At 41.2% G+C, this 23311-nt stretch overlaps 1 protein-coding gene across 1 annotated transcript in view; it reads left to right on the forward strand.

Annotated features, from left to right (window-relative positions):
* Positions 1-23311, forward strand: part of myo3b (myosin IIIB) — a 102968-nt gene that overhangs the window by 60432 nt on the left and 19225 nt on the right. Inside the window, exons 22-23 of the mRNA XM_059561317.1 lie at positions 601-652; positions 1823-1922. Coding sequence (XP_059417300.1) covers positions 601-652; positions 1823-1922 — 152 coding nt within the window. The remainder of the gene's footprint in view (positions 1-600; positions 653-1822; positions 1923-23311) is intronic.

Genomic DNA, 23311 nt, shown 5'->3' on the forward strand with positions numbered 1-23311 from the left:
TAGTTATGTCACAGTTGGTGACTGTCACAAACTTGATGATGATGATGTCATTGATATTGTGGTGGTGGTCACTTGTATGCTGAAGAACATTTTTTCAGTTGCTCTTTCACAGCTCAGGAAACTCTTATAAGTTGTTGTGAGTATATATGAGTTGTTGCGAACAGCACAATATATAATGAAAATATACAGCATGAAATAAAGAATAATTTAATGCAATAAAATCTGGTTACAAAATAAATATACAAGGACCTATAGAGTATAATGAAAGGAAGCAGCTGGACCTGGTGGTGGAGAACATGAGCTGTTCCACATAATGTTGTGTGCCTTTCTTCAGGTCTGCAGTTCATATAATGAAACTAGATTTCATGGGCCACTCAGTGCCACACATTGATTTTAGAGCAGATGTTTACAATGATTTGAAGGAGAGAGCAATGCAAATCAGAAGACTCACAATATAAGTTTTGCAGTAATGCAGTCATCTGATATCAATGATATCATCTTGCATGCATCAAACTAAACTGTTTTTCTCTGAATTACGGAAATCCTAAACTTGCAGTTTATGAGGAATCCTAACTGTTTAATGATTACTTTTCTTCTCAGACAACCCACACCTGAAAGAAGATTTTCCACCAATTACCTCCCAGTTGAAGAGGTCAGATATCATCATTACAGAATGCACATGTATAATTTTAAACACACAAAAAAGAAACGGTTTGTAGAACTGCCGTGCTGCTTTTTTCCGGGCTGCTATAAAGGTTTTCCATGCTTTTATGGTGCTTCCTGTCCTTTTGCCCTTGGTCACTGTATGCTTGTATGGTATGGAATATTGCAGCAGGAGCATCCTTCGAATATACAGGTTTGAAACAACACAGAGCTGAGTAAACATGGACAGAATTGTCATTTTTGAACAGACTAGTCCTTTAATTGCGAGTCTGGTGCGGCTCAAGTTAATATGAACTCTACTGTCACCCGACTGCACTGAATATTACACAGAGCAACCCTCAGATCAAACAGCACAGTCCTTGAGACAAAAGAGACAGTTCCCTCACAGAGAATTCAGTTCTCCGCTGAGAGAGAGCGAGAGCAAGAGAGAGAGAGGAACCCATGGAGGTAGACAGAGAACGAGTGAATCAAAAGGCTAGAAAAGCATGGTAGAGAGTAAACGCTGACTTCTCCCTGAGGTGATTTGTCTTTTCGCTGCTCTCTCTACAGATGTTGGAGCCTCTTTTTTTCCAGTAAAGACCTGAGGTTCTTTGCTAGGACTTTGATATCCTACTCGAATTCAATATGTGAAATAGTAGAGCCACTCTGTGACTTGGAGCACATCGCTGAGCTTTGAAGTCTGATCCAATTTTTGCTGCTCGCCATTTGATGTTGAAAGGATGAGATGAAGAAAACGTACAGTTTTTGCCAGTAACTCTGCTGAGCATATGTAAGATTAAAACAGCCCGCTCCTTCGGAGGGTGTACTTAGAAATGTTAAGCAGATTAATTCTTTCCTATAGCTCTTTTATTCAAAGATAAAATTAAATGTGTGTGGAAGTCTGCGAGGACGGCCTCCGTTATTTCCTGCATTACAATGAAGCGAGTGTGACAGGAGAGAAAGAGAGGGAGAGCTCTGGTACCAGTGCATTAGCACTTACTGTTGCCGTACACTGTGTTAATGGATGCTCCAAAGCAGCCTGCTCTTATTAAATCACTTCAATTATTTCACACAAAAGACCCACTGCTGTTTTATTCATTATGATCTGCTTGTTTATATTTGTTCGCTTCGTTCCTGATGTTTTTTCTGTTGATGCATGTGTGTGTGCATTTCTTTTCAGGTTGTCTCTGTCAGCAGAGAGGACAGCTCCGGTGACGTGTCTGTGCTGAAGACAGACAAACGGAGTTACAGCAGAAAGAGAGACGGGCTGCAGGAGCAGGGTGAGTTCACCCGCACATTTACACGTGTGTGTGTCTGCTGCTGAAACATTCCCATTCCCGAATGCACACACACATGCGGACATGAATAATGAACAAAAAACATTGACACAAATGACCCAACATTTACTCTCCCTGTTTTTGTTCAAATTGACTTTTGAAGAACCTCTAAACTGCTTTTTTTTCACGTTAAATGAAAGTGTGACCAGTGGTCAAACTCCAAAAATACATAAGTACTTCAACACCTTAAAGATTGGATTGGTGAAGTGACACATGAGAAATAATTTATGCCAAGTTACATACACAGAAGAATCCCTTCCGATAGTTTTAGAAACTGTATTTATCATGGAAATAGCATACTTTAAATATATATATATACACTATGTTAAGAGTGAACTGAATGAATTATATGAAATGTATTGTAGTTAAAATTTATATTAAGTGCAATTAGCTGAATTTTAAGTAGGACTCAAATAAATATTTATATGCAATTTCATTATTACTTCTGTTGTCTTTGTAATGTGGTTAAAGTGTACTGCTGGAACATTTATGATAATCTAAAATATACTTTAATTTAATTTATATTATGATGTATTTAAATATATTTACAATAACACATTTTTAATGATACGGGTGTAGTTTAGTACATTTAAAATATATTAATTGTATATAGAATTTTTAATAATATACTACAGACAAAATAATTATCACGTACTTTGTGTGTGTTTTAGTATGTTAAAACATCAAAATAATTGTACTTCTTTAAGACATGACAAAATGTTTTAAAATGTACTTTAAAGTAAAACTTTACAAAAATTACAAATTGCCCCTTGAAAAGTGTACACAAGTGTGTTAAGAAACTTTTTAAGTACACTCAATTAACCTTTTATTTCATAAATATTATTTTCCAGTCCTGTATAAATATACTTTTAAGTACACTGCAAGTGTACATTTAATGCGGTTAGGTGCTTTTTTTTTCAAAAGGGGTGAAGGAGATTTGAAAGCTACAGAAAAGATGTAAATTTCATTTCCTCACACAAAGCTATAGTATGTAGAGCAAGTCATATGAACTACTTTATAGTAGTTTTTTAGGGTTTGACATGAATGATCAGCACAAATATTTTGCTAAAAATCCTCTTTTGTGTTTCACGGAAAAGAGAAAGTCATACACGTTTGGAAGCATGTAAGGGTGAGGAAATGATGACAAAATCTTCATTTTCTGGCTAAACTATTCAGTTAATACCAGAAGTACCTGCTTTTTTCTCTCTCTGATTCTCATGTCCTGGCATATCAGCTTATAGTTTGGATGAGCTTTCAGTTTCGGGCCAGACAATGGATCATATCAAAGACTCACACACACCAGTGACTCTATTAAACGCTCACAGTTACAGTGACACAGAGACCAAAACACACATATTTGCTGAACATATGTTTGCTTTGTGTTTTGCCCTGGGCTGTGAATTCCATTAATGAGAGCTGCCTGGGAGCAGCGTGTTTGTGTGAGTGTGTGTGTGTGTGCATCGTTACACAGAGAAAGGGAAGGTGTGTCAATCAGGGGTGGGAGGGGCAGTGCTGCATGGATCAGTTGCCGGGGGTCCATCATTAGAGTGATTAGTGAGGAAGGTGTGTGTGGGGGTGGGATTGAGATTAACCATGTGTCCATGGATTACGGGTTTAACACAGATAATGTAACACACACTCCGCTCTGCAATGGCTCTGGATTACTGTCAGATCAATAGAGCATGCCTGGGTTAGACAGCCACGCTAACTCCATGAGACTGAGAACAGGTGACCCCTCTCATCCTGTCTGTCTGAATCACACACACACATTGGAGATGACATACACTAACAAAGAAAAACACACTCAGTGTCCCTTCTGGTAGAATGTTATTCTTAATGGTTCCTTTTGTGATTATCATTTATAGTTTTGTATAAATTATTGGTTTTCTGGAGGTAACCAGGAGGTGGAGGTGTACCTGGTATATATGGGAGCAGTTTACTTCTCTTCCCGTGGGCTCACCACCTACAGGAGGGACCGTAAGGGGCCGGTGCTTAGACAATCGGGTGGCAGTCGAAGGCGGGGGCCTCGACAGCCCGATCCCTGGACACGGAAACTAGCTCTAGGGACGTGGAACGTCACCTCACTGGCGGGGAAGGAGCCCGAGATTGTGCGTGAGGTAGAGAGGTTCCGACTAGCGATAGTCGGACTCACCTCTACGCACAGCTTGGGCTCTGGTACCACACTCCTCGAGAGAGGATGGACTCTTCACCACTCTGGAGTTGCCCATGGTGAGAGGCGGCGGGCTGGAGTGGGTTTGCTTATAGCCCCCCAGCTCAGCTGCCATGTGTTGGAGTTTACCCCGGTGAACGAGAGGGTCGCTTCCCTGCGCCTTCGGGTCGGGGATAGGTCTCTCACTGTCGTTTGTGCCTACGGGCCGAACGGCAATGCAGAGTACCCAGCCTTCTTGGAGTCTCTGGGAGGGGTGCTGGAAAGTGCTCCGACTGGGGACTCCGTCGTTTTACTGGGGGACTTCAACGCCCACGTGGGCAACGACAGTGACACCTGGAGGGGCGTGATTGGGAGGAACGGCCCCCCTGATCTGAACCCGAGCGGTGTTCAGTTATTGGACTTCTGTGCTAGTTACAGCTTGTCCATAACGAACACCATGTTCAAGCATAAGGGTGTCCATCAGTACACGTGGCACCAGGACACCCTAGGCCGTAGGTCGATGATCGACTTTGTGGTCGTTTCATCCGACCTCCGGCCGTATGTCTTGGACACTCGGGTGAAGAGAGGGGCGGAGCTGTCAACCGATCACCACCTGGTGGTGAGTTGGATCCGATGGCGGGGGAGGAAGCTGGACAGACTCGGCAGACCCAAACGTACTGTGAGGGTCTGCTGGGAACGTTTGGCCGAGTCTCCTGTCAGAGAGATCTTCAACTCCCACCTCCGGCAGAGCTTCGACTGGATCCCGAGGGAGGCTGGAGATATTGAGTCCGAGTGGACCATGTTCTCCACCTCCATTGTCGAAGCGGCCGCTCGGAGCTGTGGCCGTAAGGTTTCCGGTGCCTGTCGAGGCGGCAATCCCCGAACCCGGTGGTGGACACCGGAAGTAAGGGATGCCGTCAAGCTGAAGAAGGAGTCCTATCGGGCCTGGTTGGCTTGTGGGACTCCAGAGGCAGCTGACAGGTACCGGCAGGCCAAGCGGACTACAGCCCGGGTGGTTGTGGAGGCAAAAACTCGGGCCTGGGAGGAGTTCGGTGAGGCCATGGAGAAGGACTATCGGTCAGCCTCGAAGAGATTCTGGCAAACCGTCCGGCGCCTCAGGAGAGGGAAGCAGTGCCCTACCAACGCTGTTTACAGTAGAGGTGGGGAGCTGTTGACCTCAACTGGGGATGTCGTTGGACAGTGGAAGGAATACTTCGAGGATCTCCTCAATCCCGGTGTCACGTCTTCCATTGAGGAAGCAGAGGCTGAGGGCTCAGATGTGGACTCGTCCATAACCCAAGCTGAAGTCACCGAGGTAGTCAAGAAACTCCTCGGTGGCAAGGCACCGGGGGTGGATGAGATCCGCCCTGAGTACCTCAAGTCTCTGGATGTTGTGGGGCTGTCTTGGCTGACACGCCTCTGCAGCATCGCGTGGCAGTCGGGGACGGTGCCTCTGGGATGGCAGACCGGGGTGGTGGGCCCTCTTTTTAAGAAGGGGGACCGGAGGGTGTGTTCCAACTACAGGGGGATCACACTTCTCAGCCTCCCTGGGAAAGTCTATGCCAGGGTACTGGAGAGGAGAATCCGGCCGATAGTAGAACCTCGGATTCAGGAGGAACAGTGTGGTTTTCGTCCAGGCCGTGGAACACTGGACCAGCTCTATACCCTCTACAGGGTGCTGGAGGGTTCATGGGAGTATGCCCAACCAGTCCACATGTGCTTTGTGGATTTGGAGAAGGCATTCGACTGTGTCCCTCGCGGCGGCCTGTGGAGGGTTCTCCGGGAGTATGGGGTCCGGGGCCCTTTGCTAAGGGCTATCCGGTCCCTGTACGAACGGAGCAGGAGCTTGGTTCGTATTGCCAGCTGTAAGTCAGACTTGTTCCCGGTGCGTGTTGGACTCCGGCAGGGCTGCCCTTTGTCGCCGGTTCTGTTCATGATTTTTATGGACAGAATTTCTAGGCGCAGCCAGGGGCCGGAGGGGGTCAGGTTTGGTGACAACACGATTTCGTCTCTGCTCTTTGCGGATGATGTTGTCGGGTTGGCCTCATCAGGCCAGGACCTTCAGCATGCACTGGGACGGTTTGCAGCCGAGTGTGAAGCGGCTGGGATGAGAATCAGCATCTCCAAATCCGAGGCCATGGTCCTCAGTCGGAAAAGGGTGGCTTGCCCACTTCAGGTTGGTGGAGAGTTCCTGCCTCAAGTGGAGGAGTTTAAGTATCTTGGGGTCTTGTTCACGAGTGAGGGAAGGATGGAACGGGAGATTGACAGACGGATCGGTGCAGCTTCTGCAGTAATGCGGTCGATGTACCGGTCTGTCGTGGTGAAGAAAGAGCTGAGCCGCAAGGCGAAGCTCTCGATTTACCGGTCAATCTACGTTCCTACTCTCACCTATGGTCATGAGCTTTGGGTCATGACCAAAAGGACAAGATCCCGGATACAGGCGGCCGAAATGTGCTTTCTCCGCAGGGTGGCTGGGCGATCCCTTAGAGATAGGGTGAGAAGCTCAGTCACCCGGGAGGAGCTCAGAGTAGAACCGCTGCTCCTCCACATCGAGAGGGGTCAGCTGAGGTGGCTCGGGCATCTGTTCCGGATGCCTCCTGGACGCCTTCCCGGGAAGGTGTTCCGGGCACATCCCACTGGGAGGAGACCCCGGGGGAGACCTAGGACACGCTGGAGAGACTATGTCTCCCGGCTGGCCTGGGAACGCCTCGGTGTCCCCCCAGAAGAGCTGGAGGAAGTGTCTAGGGAGAGGGAAGTCTGGGGTTCTCTGCTTAGACTGCTGCCCCCGCGACCCGGCCCCGGATAAGCGGTAGAAGATGGATGGATGGATGGACAGTTTACTTCTTACGGTGCTCGTAACACCTGTTATAGATCTGCTTGGCTCTTGAGAGTCACAGTAGCCAATCAGATGTACTTCCTTATTCATATAACCATTTATTCCATTCCCTAGTCAACAATCATCACTGGTGTCAAAAGTATTCACTTTCATTACTCAAGTAGAAGAATAGATACTAGGGTTTAAAAAGACTTTTGTAGAAGTTGAAGTATCAACTCAAGCTTTTCACTCAAGTAGAAGTGTAAAAGTAATGGTTTCAAAACTACTTAAAGTATAAAAGTCATGTAAGGGAAAAAAATGCCATTAAGAACAAAAGCTTAGGCCACGCCACTGGGGCCTATTGTGCACTAACCCACTTCCTCAAAAAAACATTTTTCTAAAGGCCATAGGCCATCATGACTATAATGTTATATTAAAATGTTCATGTTGAAAATTTGGGGATGCACTAGGCTACCTGTTTCAGCCGCATATATACCACTGAAAATGAACACACTTTAGTACAATGCAAATACATTAAAGAACTAGAGATATGATGACTATTTGCCTATAAGTATTGTTATGGTGCAAAAACTTCAGAGGCATGTCATCAGTAACCTTTAATGGAATGTAAATGTACATCCAAGCTTAGCTGCAGGAATCTGCGAGGGCAATGGACAAGAACATAGGTGCAGGCTTAGTAACAATTACCCTTGTATGGTTGTCTATTTACAATAGATAGAATAGAATAGATTAAATGAAACAGGACAAATTTAATCTTGACAAACTTTATATCATTATAAAGATCTAAGCCTCAAGCATCAACGACAGCTCGCTGTTTTTCAATGGAAAGCTTATAAAGACTGTATTTGCTACATTTGTGTAATCAGTACACATCAAAACATGAAGAATGAAAAAGCAGTACATACCAGATTCGTCGTAATAATGAGTCATAAACACATCCACAGCTGTAAATCCCAGTTTAGTTAGAAAGGTAAGGGTCCATTGAACGACATCTCATGGAGCACGTTTAGTCCAACGAAGCAATAACATTGTAATATGGATCATAATTCCTTTGTTTATGTTTCAGTTCTTCATGGACAGAATTGTTTGTGCCCGTTATGGAATAACTCACACTCAGAAACTGCGTCTTGGTAGTAAAAAAACTGCATGCTTTTGTAGCGTACAGTGTCACAAACAGAATGAGCCGATCCACCAAAAAAAAGTGAAAGAAAAGCTGAAGATTTTTATTTCAATTCTGGCGCGCTCTTGTGACGGCTCGTGCAAGCTCTGACGCACCTGTCAGCTGATGGAGGCGGAACTTATAGCGATCGCCTTTTTCTTTATTTGTTTTATTTTTCAACAGTTTTCATACATGTGTGACTGTGTTTTATGTTGATTGCCCCCCCCATAATAACTTTTATATAACACTACAGGCGTGATGGATTGCGTACAAACCAATAGGGTGTCAGAATGGTATATGTTTATACTTCTCATCCAATCACAATCAAATTCACTCCATCCGGATGGAGCGATTTATCTGGATAGTTTTATTTATTTTTTTTGAATGATAAGCCTGAACGAAAACAAGCCGAAAGGAAATAGCAGTAACGAACCTATTTTTAAATAGGCTCCACCTGTAGAGATCTGCTGTGAATCTGATAAAATGTTGTCTAATTAATTTTAGTAATTTAGTTTGTCTTAAGCAATCCTCTGTCTTTCATATGTAACTTGGGAAAGTCTGATTCCCACTAGTGAATCATTTCATCCTAAATGCCTCTCTCTGTGTCATGTGTTGCTTTGGAAGTTTCGGTTTCTTCAAGTCAAGTCAAGTCAAATTTATTTTAATAATAGAATACTGTATCTTCAGGCTTTATAGGCGCATTTTCATGTAGCTGAAATTTGCTAAAGAGTATGCATGAGTATACCATTTCTATCCAGGTAAGGTTGCATACACTTATAGAAGTTGTATAATAGGAGTTTATATTATATTAATAGAAGTCGTGGGCAAATAGAAGTCGTGGCCTAATGGTTAGAGAGTCGGACTCCCAATCGAAGGGTTGTGAGTTTCGAGTCTCGGGCCGGCAGGAATTGTAGGTGGGGGGTGTGCATGTACAGTTCTCTCTCCACCTTCAATACCACGACTTAGGTGTCCTTGAGCAAGGCATCGAACCCCCAACTGCTCCCCGGGCGCTGCAGCATAAATGGCTGCCCACTGCTCTGGGTGTGTGCTCACAGTGTGTGTGTGTGTGTGTTCACTGCTCTGTGTGTGTGCACTTCGGATGGGTTAAATGCAGAGCACGAATTCTGAGTATGGGTCACCATACTTGGCTGAATGTCACGTCACTTTCACTTTCACTTTCATATTCTTCCTTTCATTGCAAAAACACTTGAACGAGCTGTGTTCAATCAAGTCTCTACATTTCTCACATACAACAACCTCCTTGACAGCAACCAATCTGGCTTCAGAAGTGGACATTCAACTGAGACGGCCTTGCTCTCAGTTGTTAAAGCTCTAAGACTGACAAAGTGGAATCCAAATCTTCAGTACTTATCCTGCTTGATCTGTCCGCTGCTTTTGACACGGTTAACCACCAGATCCTCCTATCAACCCTACTGGCAAAAGGCATCTCAGGAACCACACTTCAATGGTTTGAGTCTTACCTATCAGATAGGTCCTTCAAAGTATTTTGGAGAGGTGAGGTGTCCAAGTCACAACATCTAACTACTGGGGTGCCTCAGGGCTCAGTACTTGGACCACTTCGCTTCTCTGTCTACATGGCATCATTAGGTTCTGTCATTCAGAAACATGGCTTTTCATACCACTGCTATGCTGATGACACTCAACTCTACCTCTCATTCCATCCTGATGATCCGACGGTAGCTATTCGCATCTCAGCTTGTCTAACAGACATTTCTTCCTGGATGATGGACCATCACCTTCAACTCAACCTTGCCAAGACAGAACTGCTTGTGATTCCAGCAAACCCATCGTTTCATCACAATTTCACCATCAAGTTAGGCACATCAACCATAACTCCTTCAAAAACAGCTAGAAGCCTTGGAGTTATGATTGATGATCAGCCGACTTTCTCAGACCACATCCTGCAGATTTGCTTTATTCAACATCAAGAAGATCAAGCCCTTTCTTTCTGAACATGCTGCATAACTCCTTGTTCAAGCTCTTGTTCTGTCCAGGCTGGACTATTGCAATGCCCTCTTGGCAGGTCTTCCAGCCAATTCTATCAAACCTTTACAATTAATTCAGAACGCGGCAGCAAGATTAATTTTTAATGAGCCAAAAAGAATACACATCACACCTCTTTTTATCAATTTGCACTGGCTTCCAATAGCTGCTCACATAAAATTCAAGGCATTGATGTTTGCCTACAAAACTAACACTGGCTCTGCACCCATTTACCTAAATTTGTTACTTCAGACTCATGTGCCCTCTAGAAGCTTGCGTTCTGCAAGTGAACGTTGCTTGATTGTGCCATCCCAAAGAAGCACAAAGTCACTTTACGGACTCTCACTATTCTAATTCTATTCTTAAAAAAAAATCTAACTACCTTTCTAATCTTTTTGTATTCTATTTTCTTTTCATTTATTATGCAATTGTGTGTGTGTGTGTGTGTGTGTGTGTGTGTGTGTGTGTGTGTGTGTGTGTGTGTGTAAGATCTCTAACACCAGCTTGCTCTATTCTTTTTTTATTCTATCTGTTTTCTTTTTTTTATTATATTATTTAAAATCCCATGCTACGTGTACTGTGTTAACCTAACTGAGACTTGTTATAGCACTTATACAGTATATCATTGCTCTTTTTGTTGTTTTTGATTGCTTCCACTGTCCTCATTTGTAAGTCGGCCTTGCCACTGCTGCTAAATAATATTCAGTAGCTTTCACTTGTGTTAAAAGCTAGTAGGGTTCACTTTATTGTTCACTAACACTGTTGTCCAGCTCTAGTTGCACTTTTCACACAGTTAATTCTGTATTTAACTCATGCAGTGCTGGGGGATAAAGATCTCTCAGCATAACTCTTACTCGCAGTTTAAAGCTGTTTAAGTAAAATTACCTCACCTTGAATATGAAAAGAACAGAACTGCTGACTGGACCGCCCTAAGAGCCAACACACACACAGACTGGTTTTAGATCACAGTGTGATGACTTCATCAGAGGAGCTGTTGGCTAAACTAAAGGTTTGATTCAGTCTGTGAAGGTGAACATGTGTAAGTGTGTGTGGATGACACTTGAATGTGTCTGTGGATGTGTGTGTTGTGGAAGAGTAAGCAGGGCAGACTTTGATCGGAAAAGATCAGAGTGTGTGTGTGTGTGTGTGTGTGTGTGTGTGTGTGTGTGTGTGTGTGTGTGTGTGTGTGTGTGTGTGTGTGTGTCAGGGGACATGGCAGTGCCAGATGTCTGGAGTTCTGCTCATTTCCTGCCTCTCATCCTGCTTCTGTTACCTTAGAGACACACACACACACACACACACACACAATATCCCTGTCTAACCTTTCCATATCATATGTTTGAGAGGTCATGGCCAGTGTGTTATGCTGAGACCTAAAAACACTTCTGTCTTTATTGGACGTGAAGTGCACTGCTGAGTCTCTGATCTGATCCCAGCTGTTACAGAATGTAGTGTGTTTTTGTGACTGAACAGACCAAAGTCCATCACCATTTCACACGGCCTGTGATTTTTACTCTATGCTGATTAGTGTTCAGTAACATTTTCATTTAGCGTCCAATTCTCACTAAAAATTATTCGCTTGTTAGGACGCATAGAACTAGCATATTAGCTATTTATTAGTACTTATAAAGCACATATTAATGCCTTTTTCTGTATGACCATATTTTAGATCCCTTAAAGGTGTACTAAGCGAATTTAGCCAAAGTTGATGATATTTGAAAGCACCAGAGCCAACAGGCCCATACCCCAACAGGACCCCGTCCCTATTTTGATAACTCCAGCCCACATTTATACCCTGGCAGTAATGATGGCAGAATCTGAAATGCATGCCTGCCGAGGGTATGATGTCATCAATAAGTGAAAGCGATGTGTGTTACTATGGTAATTCAAACTAAAAATCAATGCAACTCACCTGTCAAGAAGAAACCAAGCAACTGTCCGATTCCAGGCCTTCCTGCTCCTTGAGTTCTCTTCACCGATGCAAAGCTGCTCTGATATTTCCTTCTTTTTAGTTTTTTGTTTCTCCAAAATGTTCCTATTTTTTTGTCTGCCATCTTTTGCTATATATAGTCGATCTGCTTATGTCCGTCCTGTGTACTCACTGAGCGCTCTCTTCTCACTATCATTACCAGACACGACACTTACTGCTGACTGGCTGCGAGTGTGCTTTAGGACTCGGTCCAACACTGTGCATGGTCAAAAGTGTTTTTCAATTATTGCTTAGTGCACCTTTAAAGGGATAACTGTAGTTCACCAGAAAGCTGTAGTTCATACTTTTTGTGCACACAGAAAGCAAAAATACAAATTTTATTCAACAGTTTCTTCTCTTCCGGTCAGTCTCCACCATCGTTCACGAGAGTAGCATGATGCTTGCGTGTACATTCCTCTGCTTGTAAACAAGGGGCATGTATCATGGCACTGTCCTGAATGGCGGCATGCATAGATTAATCCTACCCTACACCTAATTTTAACAACTACCTAACTACCTATTAATACGCAGCAAATTAGGAGTTTATTAAGGCAAACCTGAGAGGTTTCTGTACCTATATTGAAAGTCCATTCCACCAAAACTTCGATGATTCAACAAGTTCATAAAGACGTTGTAAAAGTACTCTTTATCAACCAAACGGTTTAACACAAGTCTTCTGGTGACACAATCGCTGTATATGATGAACATATTTAATTCAGTTTTTTTATGTACATATGAACACATCAAATATGGGATATATCAAATAAGGCTAGAGTGATCCAGAGATCAGTAATAGAGTACTTGCTCATTTCCGAGTCAAATCAGAAATGTAAATGATAACAGAACAGTTAGAAATGTGTAAAAATACTTTTTAATTATATTTAAATACTTATCTATTTAAAAATACTGTTTAATTCAATAAGTAGGATCCTGTTATCATATCGAAAATTGAATTATGGAAGTTGAATCCAAAGTTTTGTGTCAATGCACAGAATAAATAATGAGTCCAGAAGATAATTGCAGCTTCTGGTTTATTCATTACATTGGTGGTCATTTCATTTAGAAGTGATCATGCCTGTACCCTTTTCTCTGCTGCAAGGCCTCCACAGTGAGAGAAAGAGTGTAGAGCTAGAAAATAACAGACATTCGGAAAGTATTTTGAAAGAAGGTGAGTGCATTACAGTTACATTATGGGAATAGAGTATGCCACACAATGTACTCAGTTATATACTGCATCATGTTGCATCTCGTCCCTCCCATGTACTTTCTTGGTATGATTTTTTTTTGTAATTATTTATCTGGTAATTATTTATTTAGGTTTGGATTGGACACTACAGAAAAGGTTGCTAAACGATTGTAAACTAAAGTAAACTAGTGATTTATATGTTATTTTTGCAGAACTCCAAAAATGCAGTAGTATCCGGTTGAAACAAACGATAATGGAAGTAAAAAGAAAAAAAAATGGTATTCCTTTTCAAACTATTTATAGTTATAGTTAGGTGACAACCAATTAAAAAATACTTAATTTTACATTATTCTTTGCACAAAACAATGTTATGACCTTTAAAAATTTTGCCATAATGCATATTTCGTAAACTAATACATTTTGATGTGTGAATCATATAACCACCTCCCTATGCATAACTTTTTGAATGGAGTAAACTTGCTCAGTAGCTCACCTGGTCCAGCATTGTGAAGTACTCGATCATGAGTCCTATAAAACATCATGATAAAAGAGCTCAAAGTCATATAAAAAGCAAGCTAAAATGACATGGCTGCTTCAGCAAATGTGTTTTCATCTGACATTTGCTTTTTAACTTTATCAGTTCTGTTTTGGGAAAGCTTTAGTGCAGCATTAACCATAAACGCCTGTCAGTGTATTTGACAGTACAAAACCATATTTCAAAGCCAAAAAATTACAAAAATTGCATTAAAATATGTACTTAAGTTCTACTTACATAGGTCAAAACAGCACTCAAAATTAATCAAATTACATTAAATATAAATTTAAACTATACTAAATTTCCATTAAGCTGAAATGAACGTAAAGTGTCTGAAACCATTGTATTCAGTTTGCATTTCATTTGATTGCTTCTTTTGAAGTCTATTGTTTATATAATAAGCACTCTGTTCCAAAGTATACTAGCAGATTTTCACAAGGATATGCATTTCTGTAAACATCGACAAGCATCTGAAGTATAGACATCAGTTATTTTGTTGGGAAATTACCGAATATTCCTTCAAAGCAGAGATCGGGAGTTCGAGTCTCTCTCTCTTTCAGCCCCTCAGCATCATAATTTACCTTTCTTGTTTTCTCACTTTTGACATATATGTTTACCAAAAGCATAATCTTTATAAAGCGGTTTAACATAAGGAGCTCAGCTTTCATAAACCATGAAGCCTGATCCTTTTTGGCAGAGAGAGCAACAGAAGAGAACTAGTTTGCACTTATGAAGTACGGACGTATAAAGACAATGATGCGTTATTCCATATACATAAGTGCCCTTGAAAGGCATAAAGAAAATTCTAGAAAGGAAACACTTCATGCTGCCTTCTCTTATTTATTTGTCTGTGGATGGCAGGCCTGCACATTGGCCTGAAGGGTTCTGGGGAGTGGGAGTGTTAGAATAGTCTGATCTGGGCTTTACTCAGTGTGTTGGCTGTGAAACATACCTCTGAACATGCATCATCGAGTACAAGATCAAAAGTTTTACAGGATTAGCACAAATGAGCAACAAAACAAATGAATGTGTGCACACGAACAGATAGTGTCATGTCTAGTTAGTGTGCCTTCACTCACTTTGGTGGATTAAGTTCAGGAAGTGCAGATTTCCTCTAGGTAGTGTTGCTCAAATGAATTTAATCTTCAGGCTGAAGCTGAAATCTCCTCTTTGACTTGTTCTGAAACTGTTATATAAGGAACTTTGATCTACAGAAAACCATGTTATTGCAGCACTTCAAAAAAAATTATTTTTAAATTATTTTTTAAATTATTATTACCAGTTACTTTATCTACTCAAGTGCTGTAATTAATTACTATGTACATGTGGGTCAGGACTGTAAAATAATGATATATCTGTTTTGTTTATCCTCATTAATCAATAAAGCATTATGTCATTAATGAAACTTCACTGCTGAATAGACTCTTTAACTATACATCTCAGACTTGTCATATTTTAATGATAATGTAAAAGGAGAAATATATGCATTGAGGAGAACTGACAAACCATCAAAATACCAGCTGAGCAAAAATGAGGAAAATCAGTCATTTACACTTTCTTTGATTTTGAAGTCTAGTGCAATGACATTCAGACTTGTTTAACTTTGACTTACGTATCCAAATACATTTGTGGATCAGTGTGCATTAGAAACATATTTTACTCACATTGAGAGTACAAAGCAATCATAGAAGATCTTCTGACATTGTTCCTGTTGTTCTCTGTAGATCAGATCATTTGATAGAAGCAGGCTGCCTGTGCAGAGCTCAAGTCATTGACTGTGTCTAATTGGCTGCTCTGCTGACTGTGTCAGCCGCAGGGAACACATCATGTCTTGCAGGATGAACACAGATCTTATCACAGTCATCATATCTGTCACACCAACAATCTGGAGCCCATCCAGACAATCTCTCTCTCAGACTCATTCGTACAACATCACTCTCCTTTTCCTCAAAAGTGTGAAATGCTAGTAAACTACTAATCTACTTAGAATTTCTCCATTAACTATATGTTACAATACATCCTGGAGGCACAACTATGCACTTACTGAGTATTGTGTACATGGACTCACTAAGCAATACCCGACACACGTTCAAAAATCCAATACTGTTAGATCAGATATGATGTGGCTGTGTAGCAACTAGTTTGTGGGATCCAACAGTTTAGGTCTTTCTCTATTGGAGCTCTTTATTAAAGCAGCCATCTGTCAGGCTGCAGTGTTCTGATAGACACACAAGAGGAGCACGCCGAAGTGTATAAAGCAACAGACTCTAGAAAAACACTATCCTTTGATCTTACTAATAAACCTGTGGATTCTGCATAATTAGTACACAATTCAAGTACTTGAGTAAAAGTATACGTACAGATAAAATATTACTCCACTAAAAGTACTCCTTTTTAAATTTTACTTGAGTGAAAGTATAAAAGTAGTCGATTTTTTATGTACTTTAGTAAAAAAGTACTGATAGATAGATAGATTTTGCAATTTTATATAGGCTACTTAATTTAATTTTATATTAGCACATATTTGTTATAATCCTACTGCCAGGGGCGTCATGCACTCATTATTTTTAAAGGTGGCATGAGTGCACTGTGACACACAGCAGCCACAACAGCACTTAAGTTTTATTTACTTTTTCCTTTTTATTCAAAACATCCAAAAATGCATTCACTATTTAATGAAATATCTTGGTTCTCAACCTTAAAGTTTATGTTGATCTATAGTGGATGATGGTCAAAGTAACCTAATAATGTAATCTATTAACTATGCATAAAAACCTGTCTGTTTACTTAATTAACAGACCACCAAGATGGGTGTCATGCCATAAAACTTTTAATATGACTGAGTTAATGTGAATAAAAATATTACAAGTTAAGATACTAATATTTTGTTTTAATAAACCTATAAATATGTATTTTGTAATATATTTAAAAAATATAAATCATTTTTCTGACTATTATATATGGATTTACAGGGTTACAGCAGCAGAAAGTAAGAACATATATTATCAAAGAACATTTTCACTGACAGTCTAGTTCAAGCACTCTCAAAAACTCCCATTGAAATCACTGAAGCTTCTGTTTCTGGCTAGAGAATTCACCAGAAAGAGGTATTCAGTAAGCAAGTGAGTGAAGAAAACACCGGCATTTCAGCAATGACTCATCTGAACACCTCTGATTGGTCAATGCATTCATAAGCTCAACAGCATCGTGTGTGATTGGTTAATGCACAGTGCTGTAAAAATGCATCTCTATCTGGCTTAGCGCCAGCCAGGGAGCAAACGCAGATTTGAATTTAGTAGCTGGTGATATGATGCACTGAATGTTATAATCACGCTGGTGTGATTGTATTAAATATAGAAATTATTAATCGGCTATTCAAAATCCACTTGTCTAAAAAATCTGAGGGGGCACATGCCTCACTTTGGGCATGACGCCTCTCCCTACTGCTCAAAATGCCTCTGATTTTCCCAAAATAACCACTATATGGAGTCAAGATATATTTTTGTTGTTGATATGGACTACATTGACGAGAGGATGAAGTAATGTTCACTGTCAAGCTTACACTGCGATGTACTTATCTGTCTACTCGGCTAGTTCATCCAAACAAAATAAAAATGTATACTGTTGATAAACAATATAAAAACAGACATCATATGTAGCATTTTAATAAAACTGTTAATGTAATGGCAGCGGGGAATATTAATGTGCATGAGTTATTTTATTTAATCAGTGTTATTGTTTCTTTTTGTTTTTTTTTCCCTAAAACATGACAGTGATGTTGATCTGTCTGCATTCAAGCATTTCAGTGGGCTTAAATAGATCACCCTTTACAGCAGATTTTGTTCACAAACAACTGACAGTTTTGACCTAAATATGATTCGACAAATTCTGAGGTTCTTACTTATGAATTCAGTTCACTGGAGACTCGCACTAAATCGTAAATAAGTTGTCGACTTGAGAACATCTGCAATCGAATCATTCTAATTCGTGAATGAATCGATAGCATGAACAAGTGCCAGTACTGATCATTAGGACACACAAGATCCCCAAACATGATGGGCAGATAATGCAGTAAACACAAGCTTTGAGTAGCATTTAAAGGGATAGTTCACCCAAAAATGAAAATTATGTCATTAATAACTCACCCTCATGTCGTTCCAAACCCGTGAGACCTCCATTTATCTTCTGAACACAGTTTAAGATATTTTAGATTTAGTCCGAGAGCTCTCAGTCCCTCCATTGCTGTGTGTACGGTATACTGTCCATGTCCAGAAAGGTAAGAAAAACATCATCAAAGTAGTCCATGTGACATCAGAGGGTCAGTTAGAATTTTTTGAAGCATCGAAAATACATTTTGGTCCAAAAATAGCAAAAACGACGACTTTATTCAGCATTGTCTTCTCTTCCGTGTCTGTTGTAAGACAGTTCAAAACAAAGCAGTTTGTGATATTCGGTTCACGAACGAATCATTCAATGTAACCGGATCTTTTTGAACCAGTTCACCAAATCGAACTGAATCGTTTTAAACGGTTCGTGTCTCCAATATGCATTAATCCACAAATGACTTAAGCTGTTAACTTTTTTAATGTGGCTGACACTCCCTCTGAGTTCAAACAAACCAATATCCCGGAGTAATTCATTTACTCAAACAGTACACTGACTGAACTGCTGTGAAGAGAGAACTGAAGATGAACACCGAGCCGAGCCAGATAATGACTCGTTCACGAGTCAAGAACCGTTTCTGTCAGACGCGTCCGATTCGAGAACAGAGGAGCTGATGATACTGGCATAACCATACCAAGACTACTATCAGGGAAAGTAATGTTAGTCGGCTTATATCTATAGTAGTGGTTGTGACCTCTGACTAGAAATAATGTTGCTTTATTCAAGTGTGTACAAATCTATGGGGGCTAATTAAAAGTACTTTTAGAATGAGCAAACATAGGAGCGGCCATCTAAAGTATTAGCCAATTACCTCTGTCTAATAACCAAGACTGACGAGAATAGAATTGAACGTAAATTGAATAACTTTATAATAATAATAATAATTCCTTACATTTACATAGCGCTTTTCTAGGCACTCAAAGCACTTTACATTGTCAGGGGGTATCTCCTTATCCACCACCAGTGTGCAGCATCCACCTGGATGATGCGATGGCAGCCATATTGGGCCAGAACGCCCACCACACACCAGCTTACTGGTGGAGAGGAGACATCTTTGCACATTGAAAAGACTGAGCACGCAAGAAACCTTCAGCCAGCACTGGATACCTTCACTGGGCCGAGTGCGTGGACATTACAATCTTATAGACAGTGCTTTGCAGAAGGATATACACACTGGTCAATTGGAGCTCACTACTCTGTGTGAGGCCACGGCTCTGTGCAATAACCTTTGGTTTTATGTTGGTAGACCACTTCTCCAACAACTTTGCAGAGGTCGCATCACCAAATTGAAGTCCAAAATCTTGATCAACCTGCCAAAGTAGGTACCTCAGTAGGAACTACTGTAGGAACAGGTCTGTGTTACTGCAGAACAACTATAGCACTTGATTTCATATTTGTAGGTTTTCATGTTTAAAGAACTGAAGTCTCACATACCAAGCCTGATACAGTATATCCATGTATCAGCTTCTGGTGATAGGCCAGTGTTAACCTCATCTTTTCCTTTTACCACTGATGATTCCCTTCGTAATTCAAATGTCGGGAAGGGCTTGTTCTACACAAACAAACATAAACCAATTACAACCCATAACATCATAAACATCAATTTACTAAGCACTGTATTAACAACTTACACATGTTTATTTGTCAAATGTGCTACCAAGATTTACACCATGACACGTCTGCGACCATCTAACAGACTTTTAGCACAAGTGTAATCATTTATTCAACCTTCTTGCCTCCAGGGTTGCTCTGTAGGATATCTTCGATCATCTGGAGGGGGGAATGATGTAATATTAAGAAGAGATGAGAAATTAAGACAAGTACCTAGTTCCAAATGTCTTTAATAGTTAAGTCATTATATATAAATGTAATTTAGAGACAAGACTGGTGATCCTTACTTGGGCAAGACGATGTTCCTCAGCTTGATTTATTTATTTTTTTTCAGGAGGACTTCTAATTGGAGTCAGACTCTGATGTGCCCTCAATATCTCCTAATGAACTTGAGCTTAATGAAACTTCAATATAAACCATGTCAATGGTTTGATTATCTGTTCATATTTCTTTGATAGCATTCTATACAGCTATTGAGACTTACAATAGACATATTAGCCTATGCAAATCAGTGTATTGGTTAATAATGCTGAGAATAAATGCAAAACTTTATAAGCATGTGAAACAATTTACCATCAGTACTTGCTGTGTCTGAGATGAAAATTTAAATTTCTAGGACACCAAGCTCTGGTCGTGTCAACAGATATTCAAATGCTTCCTCATCCACCTCTGTCTTCAAGTCATCAAAGACTTTAACATCAGGAAGATCGAATTCCTTGGTAACTGAAGGAAGACAAAATATTTACAAATCGTCAAAGGCCAGAGGAACTCAAAGGAACTCAAACAGCCAAAGGAAACAAACAGTTATTTTCATACTCCATTAGATACAATCATACATTTAATATAATAACATATCTTTTAGCGATGTTGACAAGTTCTCAGCGATCTCAGTAATATGAAAAAAACGTGGCAAAATGATCTCAGGTTAAAACAGAGTCGAATATTATGAAAATGAACACTAAGACTTTAAAAACTCTACTAACTTTACCATCCAACAAAAGTGCTCCTTCTCTTCTAAACCCAAAAATAGCAGCAGCAATCGATGGCAACGACTAACAGTAATGGCGTCTAAACAAAACTTTAGGAAGATAACAGTTAAGGCAGCCTGATCTCACAATCAAAACGTACATTATTTAGACGTAATCAGAATCAGAATCAGAATCAGAATGAGCTTTATTGCCAGGTATGTTCAGACATACGAGGAATTTGTTTTCGTGACAGAGCTCCGCAGTGCAACATAACAGCGACAGAACAAAAAACACAATAAGGAATAAAAAATACAAAAAAATACAAATAGGTGGGTAAGGATTGACAATATACAAATTGACAATGTATGGCAGGTATATTAAAATGAGCATTTATGTATGTATATTATGTGGAAAAATTTTAACTGTACGCTAAGTATGTGTGTTGGATAAATAAGTGTATGTGTATATAAATATAAATATAAGTAGTATAGTGTGTTCCATGTATGTACATGTATATTATGTGCAAAAGATTTACGTGTACGCTAAGTATGTGTGTTGGATAAAAAGTGTAGTGTATATAAATATAAATAGTGTAGTGTGTCCCACAGTTATTATCAGCTGTTCATAAGATGGATTGCCTGAGGGAAGAAACTGTTCCTGTGTCTGGTCGTTCTGGTGCTCAGTGCTCTGTAGCGTCGACCAGATGGCAACAGTTCAAAGAGGGAGTGTGCTGGATGTGAGGGGTCCAGAGTGATTTTAACAGCCCTTTTGCTCACTCTTGATAAGTACAGTTCTTGAATAGATGGGAGGGTTGTACCGATAATTCGCTCAGCAGTCCGGACTACCCTCTGTAGTCTTCTGAGGTCAGATTTAGAAGCTGAGCTGAACCAGACAGTTACTGAAGTGCAGAGGATGGATTCGATGATGGTGGAGTAGAACTGTTTCAGCAGATCCTGTGGCAGGTTAAACTTCCTCAGCTGGCGAAGGAAGTACAACCTCTGCTGGGCCTTTTTCACAATGGAGTCAATGTGAATGTCCCACTTCAGGTCCTGAGAGATAGTGGTGCCCAGGAACCTGAATGACTCCACTGCAGTCACAGTGCTGTTCATGATGGTGAGTGGGGGGAGTGCAGGGGGGTTTCTCCTGAAGTCCACGATCATCTCCACTGTTTTGAGCGTGTTAAGCTCCAGGTTGTTGAGACTGCACCAGACAGCCAGCTCTTTAACCTCCTGTCTGTAAGCAGACTCGTCACCGTCCTGAATGAGGCCGATGAGTGTGGTGTCATCTGCAAACTTCAGGAGCTTGACAGAGGGGTCCTTAGATGTGCAGTCATTAGTGTACAGGGAGAAGAGCAGTGGGGAGAGAACACAGCCCTGGGGAGCTCCGGTGCTGATTGTACGGGTGCTGGATGTGTATTTTCCCAGTCTCACTAGCTGCTGCCTGTCTGTCAGGAAGCTGTTGATCCACTGACAGACGGAGGTGGGCACGGAGAGCTGAGTTAGTTTGGGCAGGAGGAGGTTTGGCATGATCGTGTTAAAAGGCGAGTTGAAGTCCACAAACAGGATCCTCACATAGGTCCCCGGTCTGTCTAGGTGTTGCAGAACATAATGCAGTCCGATGTTTACTGCATCGTCCACAGACCTGTTTGCTCTGTAGGCAAACTGAAGAGGATCTAGCAAGGGTCCAGTGATGTCCTTCAGGTGGGCCAGCACCAGTTTTTCAAATGACTTCATGACTACAGACGTTAGAGCCACAGGCCTGTAGTCATTTAGTCCTGTAATTTTGGGTTTCTTGGGGATGGGGATGATGGTGGAGCGTTTGAAGCATGAAGGGACTTCGCACAGCTCCAGCGATCTGTTGAAGATCTGTGTGAAGATGGGGGCCAGCTGGTCAGCACAGGATTTCAGACAGGCTGGTGTAACACAATCTGGGCCTGGTGCTTTTTTCCTTTTCTGCTTCCTGAAGACCTGGCGCACCGCATCTTCGCTGATCTGTATTGCAGGTGTGGGGGAGAGGGGGGATGCAGGAGGTGTGAATGGTGAGAGCGCTTGATTGGAGAGGTGTTCAGGGTGGGTTGCAGGAGTTGTGAGTGGTGTGAACAGTTGTTTGGAGAGGCATTCAGGGTTGGTTGCAGGAGTTGTGAATGGTGAGAGCGGTTGATTGGAGAGGTGATCAGGATGGGTTGCAGGAGCTGTGAATGGTGTGAACGTTTGTTTGGAGAGGCATTCAGGGTTGGTTGCAGGAGTTGTGAATGGTGTGAATGGTTGTGTGGGGAGGTGTTCAGGGCAGGTGATGGGTGTTCTTTCAAACCTGCAGTAAAACTCGTTCAGATCGTCTGCCAGTCGTTGATTTTCCATAGTGCTGGGGGGTGGTGTCTTGTAATTGGTGATCTTCTTTAGACTTTTCCACACTGATGCGGAGTTGTTCGAAGTGAACTGAGTCCTTATTTTTTCAGAATAATTCCTCTTTGCCACTTTGATCTCCTTTTCCAGTGTGTATTTAACCTGTTTATACAAGACATTGTCCCCATTCCTGTAAGCATCTTCTTTGGCCTGACGGAGCTGAGTTTTGCAGTGAACCACGGTTTGTCATTGTTGTAATTTAGTTGAGTCTTGGTAGGAATACACATATCCTCACAGAAACTGATATATGATGTTACGGTCTCTGTGAGTTCGTCCAGATCGGTGGCAGCAGCTTCAAAAACACTCCAATCAGTGAGGTCAAAACAAGATTGTAAATCCTGCTCTGCTT

The sequence above is a fragment of the Carassius carassius genome, chromosome 11, assembly GCF_963082965.1.
Source record: "Carassius carassius chromosome 11, fCarCar2.1, whole genome shotgun sequence".
Taxonomy (NCBI): Eukaryota; Metazoa; Chordata; class Actinopteri; order Cypriniformes; family Cyprinidae; genus Carassius; species Carassius carassius.